General features: G+C 37.9%; 1 protein-coding gene across 7 annotated transcripts; it reads left to right on the top strand.

The window, feature by feature from the left end:
- The first annotated feature begins 668 nt into the window (after positions 1-668).
- On the top strand, positions 669-14,913 carry LOC137736984 (flowering time control protein FPA). 7 transcript variants are annotated; one of them, XM_068476317.2, is made up of 6 exons: positions 669-1,218; positions 4,078-4,323; positions 4,994-5,068; positions 5,350-6,353; positions 7,444-8,837; positions 14,609-14,913. In XM_068476317.2, exons 1-5 carry the CDS (start codon positions 943-945, stop codon positions 8,816-8,818), a joined length of 2,976 nt encoding a protein of 991 aa, XP_068332418.2. In that variant the 5' UTR covers positions 669-942; the 3' UTR covers positions 8,819-8,837; positions 14,609-14,913. The 7 variants fall into 7 exon arrangements, with proteins under 7 accessions (XP_068332418.2, XP_088538803.1, XP_088538804.1 ...); XM_088682677.1 differs by lacking the exon at positions 14,609-14,913 and adding an exon at positions 11,597-11,760 and having other exon boundaries at positions 679-1,218; XM_088682678.1 differs by lacking the exon at positions 14,609-14,913 and adding an exon at positions 11,536-11,760 and having other exon boundaries at positions 679-1,218.
- The last annotated feature ends 502 nt before the right edge of the window (positions 14,914-15,415 follow it).

Raw genomic sequence — 15,415 nt, 5'->3', positions numbered from 1 at the left:
TTTTATTTTTTGTGTTTCCTTCTTCTTCCTCCTCCTTTCTAGGTTGCAAGGGTTGAGTTTGTGGTGGGGGGAGGGGGGATGAACTGGGTTTGGTTTGGTTTGGGTTTTTTTTTTTTTTTTTTTCTCTTCTTCTTCTTCTTCTTTCTCCTTCTTCTTTTCTGGGTTGCTGGGTTGCAAGAAGATGATGGGGAAGAGAGAGGGGGGAGATGCACGAAAGGAGAGGGAAGATAGATGATGACTAATGTTTTTTATTTTTTTTATGTACTTTTTTATTATTATTTTAATATTTAAATAATATTAAATGATTTTTTTTGTTTTTAATAATTTTTTTATTAATTTTTTAATAAAAATGGGTCCCCGATCAAGCCACGTCAGCATTTAACTGAGAAATAAACGGCCAAACTAACGGAAGGTATAACATTGACACAAATTCGTAAGATGAGGTATAACATTGTCAATTTTAAAAGATGAGGTATGAAAGTGTCATTTGACCCATACTTGAGGTAGTTTTTTGTAATTAACCCTAAGTTTTATTTCTTGAGTTGGAGATGATTTTAGAATAGATAATATGGTTAGTTAAGAAAATGGTCCAATTGCACCAGATAATTTATGTCCGACCGTGTGGGCCCCAGTCAGAAATAACTAGACAAAATGGCATTTTCAAATTTGAAAACGTACGGACGATAAATTGACGTTTTAGATGGGTCTGGATTCGGGAAGAAGCCTATTGTATCTTAACTGGCTTTCCCGGCATATCTTCACTTGCTTGAGTTGAGTTCCTTCATCCTTCGTATTAAAACACACAATTCTAGCCTTCTTCACTATCAATCAAATCTCCCAAACCCTAACCCTAACCCTAAAAACATATCCACAAACTTAATTACTTTAGCCATCTTCAGTCTAAACACTGCTAGGGTTTCAATTCTATTCAATTCAATCGCAATGGCGCCTCCGACCAAACCCAACAAGCTAGCCACAGACGATTCGGAGACGCCGTCCAACAATCTCTGGGTTGGGAATTTGGCCAGCGACGTCACCGACGCCGATCTCATGGACCTTTTCGCCCAATTCGGTGCTTTGGATAGTGTCACCACCTACTCCTCCCGGAGCTACGCCTTCGTCTTCTTCAAGCGCGTCGAGGACTCCGCCGCTGCCAAGGAGGCATTGCAAGGTGCCCTTCTGCGCGGAAACCCTGTTAAGATTGAGTTTGCCCGACCGGTTCGTATTGATCTTTGTGCTTCGTTAGGTTTATTTGGTTGTTTTTGTTTGATATTTATCGATTTCTTTGTTTTTCAAACGCGGGGTTTATTTGATTTCAATCAAATTGTGCCTCCCAATTTTCGCGAAGTTGAGTATGAGTGATGCGCTTATTAGATTATAAACTAAAGAAATTGGGAAAGTTTCGCTTACAAATCTAAAAGGTTAGGCTTGAAGAAACATAATTTATAATGGGAAACTGAGAAGTATATGAACACTGATAATTTTCCTTCCAGCGTATGTTTTTAGTGGGAAACTAAGTAACCCTTGTTTTGCGCCACCGTATGTTCTTAGATATCCCATTCTAGAGTGCTTAGAATCAATAATTTTCATTCCAGCGTTTCTAAATGCTGCAAAAGTCGATAATTTTCAGGATGTGAAGGATATTTATAATGTATCATGCATCCATTGCTAGGATTTTTCCAACCATTTCATGAAATCCAATTCTTTGTAAAAGTTTAACAATTAGCAAGATGCGTGCTAGTGTGACCATTTGAATCCATAACCAATTAAGTCTCAAAACTGCGAAACAGAATTTACATCAGCGGTTAGGTCTCTGACTCTCCCCATGTATAACTTTTCTAATATAATAAGAATTTGGTAGTAGCTTAGCTGTTATTTGAAATATTCTTCTTCTTTTTTCCCCACGGGTAGGAGTGATTTCAAATATTATTGTGACCTGCATATCAGATGTTACAAAACATATATACAGATGCTCAACTCAAAGTTGTAAATCAATCTCAGTTAGTACAAAGGGGGGTTTCAGTCGAAACTGAAGCACCAAAATCAATATGTGTGCACACACCAATCTCAAGGCTCAGTTATGAGTTATGAACATTTTGAAGTCCAAAAACCATTGAAACGAATCCCTTAAACATCCCCATGCTCCAAAACAGCAAAACGAACACACAACTTCAGCGTTTGTTGGTCTCTGCGAATCACTAAATACAACCTCCCAGTAACATGATAGGTGATTGATTTGAAATCCCTTTGTACAGATAGGTGATTGATTTCAACTTAAAGGCACAACACAAAATTATGAACCGATGTAAAAAAGTTGTGTTTCAGTTTCATATTAATTTAGCACCAAAATAGGCGTGTTTCAATTTCAACTTGAGCACAAAAATTGATATATGTGCACTCACCAATCTTAGTTGTGCTTTAGTTTCAATGTTTTAGGTGCAGACACAACAGAAAGGATTATATAACCATTTCCAAGCTCCCAAACTGCAAAACAAACACTATCTCCTGTGAATCAAAACTGTGAAACAAACACTACCAACTGCGAAAGATCAGCTATGATTCCTATATTAAATGATTTGAAATCTTATTTTACTCGCATTGACTGTACACAACACTTATTACCTCGACAAATAACTAAAATGCTTACCAATGCCAGTAAGTGCACAAAGGCGTGTTTCTGTTTCAAGCTAACACCGAAGTGTGAGTGTTTGTGTAAGCAAGAATCTCAAAACGATAGTTAATCAACTGTTGAGGTGACCAGATCTGACAAATTCTAGTTTGATGGCCTGAATTAACTATGTACTAAGCTTCACTGTCTTCTTTTACCACCCATATAGCGTATATTTGAAATCCTTTGATTTTTACAAGTTCAGCATAACTGTGTTCCAAGAAACGAATTAATAGGAGAACAAGTATTGTGGAACGGAAGTTACAATGATTGTATAATTTATATTAATTGGATCAGATGATGTCACTGTGCATCTCTCTGTTTTTTCTTTTGTCTTGCAACAAAAGGGTAGGCCCATAACAAAATTCACAAATAAAAATTAAACAATGGTAGGGATACAACATTGTGAAACAGAGGTAGATGTCTCTCTTATGTACTTGTACTGCGCTCTAGTCTTGGTCACACTACCACTCACCTATCAGTAACCTTTGAATCTCCATCCTGCCACCTATTTTATAGATGACAAAAGGTTACAATTGTTGCTTCTCATTTAAAAATTTGCTGCAACAATACTTAAAATGAAAGACGGGGATGGAGGAAGAGTGAAACCTAAGGTCATTGGATATTTGCGAATATGAAGCTATAGAAAGACAAAACCTAAGGTCATTAGATATTTGCAAATATGAAGCTATAGAAAGACAATCATATAACATCGTGTTCAGGGTGAGGCAAGGGGCATAAATTCATTGCTGAAAGAGAGATGTGATGTTGTAGTGTAAAGACTCCATTTGATTCTTCGCAAAATAGGAACAGAAACAAGTGTCCTAGTTGCTTCTATTGCCTTATCAAAAGGGGGAATAGAGATGCAATATGTTAATCATGTTTATTTGTTTTTTTCCCCATTTATTTTGTTGACAGTGTGTCTTTAGCTTTTCGTAGCATGAAATCAACCTTATGCGCCTAAAATCATCCCAAGCGCTGCTAATGTGGCTACTAAGCTATTTCTTTGGAAAGCTCCTACTAAGATGGGAAATTCCCTGATAAAGCTGCTAGTACCGGGTGAACTCATAGTCTTAAGTATGAATGCATTAGCTCACTGAATATGCTGGCGCAGGCAATCCACTGATGTGTTCTTAACTACACATGCATTAGCCCCCATGTCCGGATGTGGCTTACTTCAAATTTTTTATGCATTCGTCTTGCCATTGTTTTGTTTTTCTAATACTTCACAGTTTAGTAATACATGTGATTTTCTTCCTCTGCTTAACAACTGTTATACAAAGTGTTTTTACTCTGAGATCACTTTGTTTCACTTATTGTTTATTTTTTCCCTCGCCTTGAGATAAATTTTTGCAGCTTTTTACATTTTTGGGGAGCTGAAATTTGTCGTTCTTACACACTGTTCACAGGCAAAACCTTGCAAGAATCTGTGGGTAGGTGGAATTAGCCCATCTGTCTCAAAGGAAGAATTAGAAGAAGAGTTTTGTAAGTTTGGAAAAATTGAGGACTTCAAGTTCCTTAGAGACCGTAATACTGCATTTGTTGAATATTTTAAATTGGAGGATGCTTCCCAAGCAATGAGAAACATGAACGGGAAGAGATTGGGTGGTGACCACATACGTGTTGATTATCTTCGATCACAACCCTCGAGAAGAGTAAGTTTATTATTCATAACTTTAATGGTATTTCCATGGGTATATTGTTGCGGTTCCAGGACTTAGTAGGTTAGCAGAAATATTGCGAGTGAAAATTCGCTAGAGAGCAGTAATAGGCTCACTGTGTGGCAAACTCAGTGTTGTCTGGTGCTGATACTTTGTTGTGAAGGATTCTTTCTAGGGCTATGTGGGTGTCTAAGGACATGACACTCCCACCTGAGTAACAATGCCAAATATATTACACTTATTAAATGGATAGAAGGAAAGGAGTTCACTGTTTTAGAAGGGTTATGCATTTTTGTGGAGATACTTGTCGTGTCTAATATTTCAATCATTTTAGTAAATATGAAAATTTTCCATGATAACTAATGGGAAACGTTGTCTTTCTACATGCATATTTTTGAATTTCATAAACTGATAATCATTATTTTGTTGTTTACATGGAAAAGAAAAGACCAAAGAAAAACTAAGAAACAATTAACCTAGGCCGGGAAACACCAGCCATATTATCAGCAAGAATTTGAATCAAACAATCAGGAGGAGCATGTATTAACAATTGTTTATTGATCAGTGTTCTGTGATTAATGCATGATTTGCTTGTTCGCTGTAACATGTCTGTCTTCGGTTACTTATTAAAACTCTTTCTGGTTTCCTTTGCTCTTTTGAACAGGAGCAGTGGCCTGACTACAGAGATGGACAGTTTCCAGCCAGAAACACGGGGCCTGATTCTCACAAAAGACAACAGGTGAGTAATAAGCTACATACAGTGTTCTACTAGAGATTGTGAACTTTTAGAATGTTGATTGTGTATATGTTTGTTGCTTCATAAGAATGATTTGTTTGCTGGTTACACAAGGTGCATCTTACCTCCAATAAATAACTTGAGTTGTAGACTTACCTTTGGTCCTAGGATCTGATTTATGGATTTGTGGGTTAGACAGAAGATGGAAATCTGTATGTGAATTTCAAATGGGAGTAAACTTCTCAGTTGTGATTATTTTCTCAAAGTTTTGTGTCATGTTGCAGTATTCTCAATCTTCCGGGGGACGAAAAGGTGACAGCCAACCCAGTAATGTTCTGTGGGTTGGTTATCCTCCTTCTGTTCAGATTGATGAACAAATGCTCCACAATGCCATGATTTTGTTTGGTGAGATTGAGAGAATTAAAAGTTTTCCTTCAAGGCACTACTCCTTTGTTGAATTCAGGAGTGTAGATGAAGCTCGGCGGGCCAAGGAGGGCTTGCAAGGCAGGCTTTTCAATGATCCTCGGATTACAATTATGTTCTCAAGCAGTGGGCTGGCACCTGGGAAAGATTACCCTGGCCCTTATCCTGGAGTCAAAGGACCTAGATCAGATATGTTGTTCAATGAACATCCGTTTCGGCCTTCACAGATGGACATGTTTGGTCATAACCGTCCAATGATGTCTAATAATTATCCTGGAGCTCTACCACAAAATGGCATTCTTGGACCAAATGCTCCAATGAGGCCTTTAGGTACTCAAGGTAGGTTTGACCATCTGCTTTCAGGCCCCGAACTTAATGATTTGGCGTCGCTTAATAATTTACAAGATGGAAATTCCAAGAACCTGATGGGTCCCAACTGGAGGCAGCTGTCTCCTCCCACACCTGGGGTCGTGTCTTCTCCTGCGCCTGGTATTAGGTCACACATGAGACCTGCATCTAGTGCATGGGACGTTTTGGATGTTAACCAATTTCAAAGGGATGCTAAACGGTCAAGGATAGATAGTCCTTTGTCCATAGACGACCCTCCATATCCGTTGAGAAAGATTGATGACCATGGATTAGGGTTTGACTCGTCTTATGGACTTGATCCTGTAATTGATGGAGGTGCTTCTGGACCATCTATGAATGTCCAAGGGAAGAATCACCTTAGTCCAGCTGGTGTGAGGGTCTCAGTTGGAGGGCTTCCTGATAATGATTTTATATGGCGTGGAACTATTGCCAAGGGTGGAACGCCTGTTTGCCATGCTCGCTGTGTCCCTATAGGAAAAGGAATAGGAAATGAGCTGTGAGTACAATTTTCCTTTCATCTTCTTTTTTTTTTTCCTTCCATTTTCTTTGGGCACTTGAATGGCATATTTTATTTGTTTTACTAAGAACATGTACATGGATTCCACTGTGCTATCTACTGTGGTATTTGGGTAAAAGTTTATTGTCAAGTTACCAAGAAACCGTAGTATTTCACAATTGTTCATATTTATCCATGCAATATCAGCTTTCTCATGATTACATTGGCAACCGTTTCTTATTCATCCTGTTATACATTCTCGGGATTTTGGAAACTAAATTATGGTTTCAACTGATGTTCCAAATGGTGTATCTTGAAAGAGGGTCTAAGTGAAGTTGATCAGACGCCTTACTGCACACTTATAAAACAAAATCGTTTAGTGTGTAGGCTTTTTTTGTCTAATGCATGTTCTATGACACCATTTTTTATTTATTTAATGTATTTTATGTATGGATAGATGAAGCCATTACTATTAGCAGCTTGTCTACTTTATGCCAGAATCCCCTGGAGCATTTCCCTTTTGAACTTAGTAAGACTATTAGCATAGAAGGGTACAATAGTCACCTAATTATTTATGTGAAAATTAACATAATTATTTATTTTTTATTATGATCTTCCTTTCAGAGCTACCTATCCGGCTATCCCAATGCTTTAAACTTTTCTTCTTTATGGTTTTGCAAATTTATAGTCTCAAACTAATACTTCTTACCCTATCCTTCACTCTAAAGAAATAATATTTGAGTTAACTCGCAATCATACGTTCCATATGTATTTCAGTACGTAGGTGAATAGTTCTAGAAATGTATAAATTAAACAACTTGGTTATAATGTAGTTAAATCCTTATTATGATTACTAAAGGCACAAAAGTGAGTTCAGACTTCCTAATATCCCTCTTTATTTTCAAACTGTTTCCAGACTCTATGATTTTGGACTTCCAAAATATTTATTATGTTTCTTTTGTTATATTTCTGGATAATCTTTGAAATTAAACTTAGTTGCCCCGTATCTTATAACAGCATGGGTTGTGTTTGGTGTGTGACTAGAGAATTCTCTTGTTTGTGTTTAATGTATTTGTATTCCGTTTTGCAGTCCTGGAGTTGTTAATTGTTCGGCTAGAACTGGACTGGATATGCTCACAAAACATTATGCTGAGGCCATTGGATTTGATATAGTATTCTTCTTGCCAGATAGTGAAGATGATTTTGCTTCCTACACTGAATTCCTTCGTTATCTAGGTGCAAAAAACCGTGCTGGTGTTGCGAAGTTTGATGATGGGATGACCTTATTTTTGGTACCTCCTTCAGATTTCTTGAAGAATGTTTTGAAAGTTGCAGGCCCTGAACGTTTGTATGGTGTGGTTCTCAAGTTTCCACAACAAGGTCCTAGCACTGCTTCCATGCACGAACAGATGCAACCTATGCCACCTTTACAGTTTATAGACAGACAGCAGATTCCTTCTTCACAAGTTGAGTATAGTGTAATCCCACCAAATGATGATCACATTTTACCTATGGATTATAACAGGGTTTTGCATGAGGGCTCGAAGCTTTCTGGAAAACCACTGTTTCCACCTACTAGCAAGTCCTCTAGAGTGCAACCGCAAGACTATGCTTCTAGTAATAGTGCTGCAGTATCACAAGCTGGAGTTTCATTAACTCCTGAACTTATTGCCACTCTGGCCACTTTACTGCCTGGAAATGCACAGCCGTCTGGTCCAGAAGGTGCTAGGGTGCCAGTATCCTCAGCAGCTAGGCATTCATTTCCTGCTTTTGCACCTAGTAAAGTATCCTCTCCTGGATGGAAACAAGATCAACAAATTTCTGATCATACTGGTCATGCATTACAACAGTTAGGTAGTCAGTTTAATCCACATGAACAGAATCTTTTGCAGTACCAGCCTTATCCATCTGTTCCAAACTCATCCAACCATTCTGCCCCACTGGCCCTTGGTATCAACCAAATCCCAGATTCTTCTACCAGTCAGCCCTTGCAGTCTGCAAATCCTTCTAGGCCTTTGAATAATTTTACAATCCCTTCTCAAGGTGGTGGACAAGTTACTGGATCCTCTCATCTCAGCCAGCACTATCTGGCTGAAGCTCCTCTTGGTACTCAGAAATCAGCACATGGAACAGATACGTCTGGGTTGTACAATCCACCTGTTTCTCAGCAATATAATAATTCCATGGCCTTTTCTGGTCAGACTTATGGTGCTAATTCACAGTCTCAGACCTTTCTGCCATTAGCGGCTGAAAAGGTAAACCCAGAATACCCAAATCAAGTGCAGCAACTTCAGTCTGCACTTACTGGGGCTGGTCAGAGCGCCCCAGATGGTGAGGCTGACAAAAATCATCGGTATCAGTCGACGCTCCAATTTGCGGCTAACCTCCTCCTCCAATTACAGCAGCAACAACAGCATAAGCAAATGGGTAGTCAAGCGGGGCGAGGGTCTGGAAGTCAACAGTGATAATTATTATCCCATATAGGTATTTTCCCGTCTCTGGCCTATGGATATTTTTTTTTCTTTGCATATGATCAAATTTATGTGCTAGTATAATAGTATTTGTTTTATATTAATTACTGCCATAGGTTTAGCACATATTTCCTTGGGCGATTGAACAATATGTGATGTGCTCTTTCTAGAGAAAAACACATCTTTTGGAAGTATTAGTCGGCCAACTCATGTGTTTGTTTCTGCTTTTTGCATATGGTGAAACTTATGTGCTAGTATTCGTTTTCTATTACTTCATGGATAAGTTTAGCAAATCATTCTTCTTTTGATCGATCTATATGTAGTCTACATTCCTGGTTGCATAGACATCCACGTTCAGTTATTTGTTTGTGTCAGTGACTTTGTACTTTGGTATGAATGTTTTTTCTAGAGAAACATGCATCTTTGAAAGTTTTGTTAGTTGGCTAATCTATTTGTCTGTTTTCTTTTCTTTTCATATGGTGCAACTTATGTGGTTGTAATTTTTGTGTAATTAAGTCCTTAGGTTTTATAACATCTTTCCTAGGAAGTAGAACTGTGGAGCTATATATGATGTGACGTCATGTTTGGTTGGATGGGGTTGCCGATGCAGAATAATATCTAGGATATTATTATTTAGTTTCCTATATTATTTTATATTCCTATTCATTATGGAATTAAGATTACTTTCCTATTTCTAGTAGATTTAGGATGGCTTTTTAGTCAAAATGGTCCTAAGATTGGCGTAACTCCTCAATTTGATCCTTGAGATTTGAAATAAATAGAAGTGGTCCCTAAGTTTGTCCACTAATTATTTTGGTCCTTCCATGAAAAATCTCCATTAAAGAAGAATAAAGTGACAAAAATACCCTCAATTTTTGTCAAATCATTTTCGCTCATTGGTTATTAAAATGAGGGTATTTTTGTCATTTTGGTCCTTTTTAACAAAATTTTTCATGGAATGACCAAAATGATTGATAGTGGACAAACTCAGGGACCACTTCTATTGATTTCAAATCTCACAGACCAAAGCGAGGAGTTATGGCAATCTCATGTACCATTTTGGCTAAAAAGCCATATAGGATTCTTTCATATTTGTTGTAGGATTAGATTACTTATTATAAATATGTGCTTTGTAATTGTATTCGGGCAGTTGAATGATTGATTAAATGGATTTTTTCTGAGTCTTTCTTTATTCTATCTCGATCGTCTTCTCTAAAGTTCTATTTTAATCCTCTGTCTGATTCTTAGAAATTCTCCTCAACCTCCCTATCTACTATTTCTCTGATCTAAAGTTACATACTGGTACTACATCACTTGCTGCAGGCATAATTGTATTCCGTGATTTGTTTGTAGAGCATGGTTCTGGTTTCATCAACATTTTCAATATTGTAGAGTAGTTGGCTCATGAGTGTTCATGCATGTCTAGATACCAAAATATCTTCATAAATAAAGAAAAATGTTGTACCAGTATTAAATTATAATTTCTATAAATGTACTTTTCTGTTTTTACAAGCAAATATGTAACAGGAGTATATCACATACCCATACCAGTATCCTGGCTATCTGGGTATGTACCCAATTAGACAATATGATTTTTGCATCTCGTCTATATGATGTAAGCCCATCAGTTTCAATTCAGATAATGTTGAGAAATAATCTAGAGCGCATGCATTTGAATCATATTGCTTTGATTTGAATGTAGAATTGAAGATAGTTGTCACATTCTGTTTTAGTTACTTTTTCCCCGGGGAGAAATGGGCTTTTCACAGCCATGATCTTTGGAGAAGGATGGAATGTTTGGTATCTATCTTCCTATCAATAGTTGACAAATAACTTGATATTATCGTTTGAAGATTATTTGAAGGAAGGAATTGGGGTTTGGTTTTGGGAAGATGTTTATCAGTGGTGGCTATTATTAGGGTTATTTTGATAGAAGGGAATGTGCAGAAATTTGGGGATGTGAGGGGTAAAAATCTATGTGGGGAGGGAGAGGGTTCGTTGTTTGGGTATTGGTGTCAGCAAAGTCTAGGAAGAGGTTTGCTGTTGCAAATTGCGACCATGAGCAAATAATGGTTTTTGTAAACTGGATTGCTTGATCACAAGCATGCAAAAAGAATAGACATGTTCATCCTTTCTCGTTGGATGTGTGGGCACACGAGAAAGGATAAGATTAGGAATGAGGATATCCAAGGTAAAGTAGGAGTAGCCGAAATTGAAGGAAAGATGAGAGAAAATCGTTTACGATGGGTTGGACATGTGAAACAAAGGTCTACTGATGCTTTGGTTAGAAGATGCGATTATGGGATAGAGGTTTAGGGCCGAAGGGGTAGAGGAAGACCTAGAAGGACTTTGGAAGAGACTCTAAAAAAAGACTTAGTACTTGGATCTAACGGAAGACGTGACACATAACCGAGTGCAATGGCGTTCTAGGATTCATATAGCCAACCCTACTTAGTGGGAAAAGGCTTCGTTGTTGTTCGTCAGATCATATGGCATGTTTTTCAGTTTATGACAAAAGAAGACTTTGTTGAAGGGTTTTATCTTCTTTTTCTTCCCATCAGTATGCTTCTACCATGCAGTACGCGTTAATTTTATTATCTGTAGGTTAAACTCATTCCATATGGCTTATTTTCTTCTGTCTTTTTGAGACTGACTTTAGGGCCTTGTCAAATTGTAACTATCATATGTAATTATGTTTTGTAAAAATTCAGCTTTTTCTTCGAACTTTGAATCCTTTTGGTTTCTCTGGGAATAATGTGACGACTTGATTAGTGGAGGTAAGTCCAGGGAAAAACATGTTCTTGGAAGAATGCTACTGACGAATCTCATGCGGTCACTAGGCCAAGCTTTCAGCTCCCATCCATCCGATTCGATTCTATGCAATGTCTTGCTAATTTCGGCATATATAGGAACATATGAAACAACTTACTCTCCTATGGTGTTCTCTATGAAACAAAACAAGTAAATGTTTTAACACTACCAGAAAAATGCGTTATAAAAACCTTGTACTTCGTTTTTCTTAGGATCTCGGAGGTTATACACCACCCTTGTTTGTTTTGCATTTGGTTTGAGTGAAAATTATAGATGACAGCGTACCGAGAATGTTGAACATCACATTGTTATCCGTCTATGATAGAAACCACCTACCGTTGCTGCTTCAACCTTACAATTGCAGCCATGGCAGAAATGGATGAAGGAAGGAGACGGAGCTGAGGTCCGGTGAAATGCTATTTTTTAGTTAATAAAAGTTCATAACTGTTACGAGAGCTGACATTCCACTAACAAACTATCTTTACTAAAGGCAAATCAACATAACAGAAACTTTAATTATTAATATTAGTGAATAAGGAAATCACTAATCCTTTCATCACTCCCCCTTGAAGAACAAGCTTGTCCTCAAGGCTATTAAAGCTGAAAATCTGGAAATCCGGAATGGAACTCTTCATAGTCTTCCCAAGTAGTTGTACTCGTGCAACAGCACCCTTCTTGTACTTTCTCTTGGCAAGATTGCCAAAGGAGACTTCCAAGGTCTTTCTCAAGGCAACTGACATGAAACACAAGGTGTATCTTGGAACTGGGAGGTAGCTTCAACTTTAAGCAACTGGACCAATCCTTTCAGTGAGCTCATAAGGACCATAAAATCTGGGATGTAATTTGTGATAGGCATGAGAGGCTAGAGACTGCAGTTGGTATGGAACCAACCTGAGATATACAGTCACCCACCACAAACTCCCTCTCAGTCCTATGTTTGAACTCTCATTCTATTATGTGCAAACTTCCAAATTTGTTTTCAACATCGAAAGCAGCTTGTCTCTGTCAAGCAAACCTTGTTCCATTGTCTCCAAGTTGGTTGTTCCCTTTTGATAGGCAATCACATGAGGTGGTGGATACCCATACACTAACTCAAATGGTGTAAACTTTGAACAAGTGTGATAGAAAGTGTTGTAATTCCACTCAGCCCAGGATAACCAATGAACCCATTTCTTAGGCTAATTTCCTGCAAAAGACTTCAGGTTGGTTTCAAGAGATCTATTTACCACCTCAATTTGCCAATCACTCAGTGGATGGTAACCAAGACTCATGCATAGCTTTGACCCTTGTAACTTAAAGGATTCCTTCCTAAAGCACTAAGGAATATTGGATCTTTGTCACTAACAATGGTAGAGGGCTTCCCATGTAGTTTAAACACGTTGTCAACAAACAACTGAGCTACTAAGGTGGCAGTATAGGGGTGTGCTAAAAGTGAGCATACTCCGTGAGCTTATCAATCACAACCATTATAACCGATTTACCCTGACATAGTGGCAGCCCAACAATGAAATCCATACTGACATCAGTCCAAATTTAATGTGGAATAGGAAATGGTTGAATCAAACCTGGAGGAGAAAGAGTTTCATACTTATTCTATTGGCAAGTGTTGCATTCAGAAATGAAGGCTTTGATGTCTTTCTTCAATCCAGGCCAATAGAAGCCCCTTGTGATCTTGTCATAAGTCTTTTGTACACCTTGATGGCCAGCAATTGGGGTGGAAGGGTGTTCTTCCAATATGTTCAGCTTCCAAAGAGAGTTAGGACTAATCACAATCTTGTTTTTATATTTCAAGAAGCCATTGTCCATTTGGTAATGAGACTAAGTAGGTTCCCCAGAAGGATAGACTTTTCTTCTTCACAATCTTGAGTTATTGCTTAATCCACTCATCCTTTTCATTCTCTTCTCAATTCATCTAACCACCCAAAATAGGGTTAAGAAATGGAAGAACAATTGATTTCTGTCAATTCTGAGATATCACTAGAGTTAGAACCATGAACCCTTGAAAGTGCAGCTGTCACCACATTGTCACACCCTTTCTTATACCGGATCTCATAGTCAAATTCTAGTAATTTGGATACCCACTTTTGTTGAAAAGGAGTATTTGCCCTTTGATTGAGAAAGTACTTCAAACTGTAGTGATCAGTTTTTATAATGAAGTGTCTTCCTTGAAGATAGCTTTGCCATTTTTTCACAGCATGCACTATAGCAATAAGCTCCCCTTCATAAGTTCATAAGTTGACAGGTTTTGGTTCTTAGGTCCTAGAGCCTGACTAGTAAAGGCTATAGGCTTCCCTTGTTGTAAAACTGCCCCTATGCCATTACCTGAAGCATCACACTCGAGTTCAAGGGGCAATGCAACATAACAGAAATTTAAACTATTAATATTAGTGAAGAAGGAAATCACTAATCCTATCAGTCTATGCAAGCATTTGATTGCCAGCTCAACTGCCAGTTTATATCTCCATTGCTAAAGAAACAAATACAGGTGTTCTTTCTGGATGTCACTGCCAGTTTATATCTCCATGGCTATTTGAAGTTTACCTAGCACGAATCTTCGATAACCATATTGTTTTTGGCGTTTTTGAGTTCATATTTTCCCTCCAACTGATATTGAAATTCCGCTTTGGTTTGCCGAGGGATGTGCCATCTGCGTATTCAACCTTTGTGTTATACGTCGTGTAATTCTTTGTTTTCGTATGCCCCAACTTACGTTTTCCTGCACCAGTTTCCATTCAAAACATTTCCACCCATCGGCAAAGCTTTCCAGTCGTTTCTTTTCTTTTTGTCTTGTGAGCAAAGCATCATTTTCTTTCGTTGGGTTCGATAATCTGTTAAATAATGTCTCGTTATTAAGCTAATCGAGCTGTGTAGACCACTGATCATGCCAACTAAAGCAAAATTAACAAGCGTTTATCTTTGGTTTTTTATTTTCGGGGTTGTAACGAACGTTTCTGTGTGTAATTGGACTTGTAGATGTTCGGGGTAAATTTGGAGTTTCACGTAATCGACGACCGTTTTGCAATCACCAAGAGAAAGGGTCCTTCGGAGAAGCTCAAAATCCAGGAGATATTTTGTGTAAGCTTAAAGGTTAAAAAGCACGTTTGGCTTGTTTCAAAAGGTCAACATGACTACTTTTTTTTTTTTTTTTTTTTGTTTCAGCTTTTGCAGCACATACAAATGCAGTGATGTTGCCCTTTGTTTTTTTTTAGTTTTTCGTTTCCTAGATTGTTAGTTTCAACCTGCTCTTTAATTAAGCATTTGCGCGCGCTCTCTCTCTCTCTCTCTCTCTCTCTCTCTCTCTCTCTCTCTCTCTCTCTACCATTAACAGTAGTATTAGTTAGTGTAGTCCCAAGAGGTTTGAATTGGAAAAAAGAAGAAGAGCATACCAGATGGCATTGTGTCTGCTCAGAATTTCTACTCCGTGACTGAGAAATTAGAGGCCCTGCGCTCGGAAACTATAATATTTAGGCACACTCTCTTCCACGCCCATGCTTAGAGCGTCCAAGTAAACTAGCTGCTAAAGCTCAATTCAACAAGATTAACCAATATTTGACCCAAAAACAAGAAGAAGAAGATTAACCAATACTGTTTTGTTCTTGTTGACGGTGTGTTGAAATTTATGGAGTTTAATGGATTTGTAGATTTTTCATGTAAAATTTTGATTCAATTCCCTTGAAATCTCATAGGAAGATGTGAGATTTGTGGATGCTTAAAATATACTTCAAAATCTCTCAAATTCCCTCTAATTCCTCAACTTTTTCAAATTCTTTAAAATAAAAT

This window comes from Pyrus communis, chromosome 13 (genome assembly GCF_041283825.1).
Source record: "Pyrus communis isolate YQ-2024b chromosome 13, ASM4128382v1, whole genome shotgun sequence".
Lineage (NCBI taxonomy): Eukaryota > Viridiplantae > Streptophyta > Magnoliopsida > Rosales > Rosaceae > Pyrus > Pyrus communis.
Note: the sequence above shows the minus strand (reverse complement) of the source record. Positions and strands in the feature narration are given on the sequence as shown.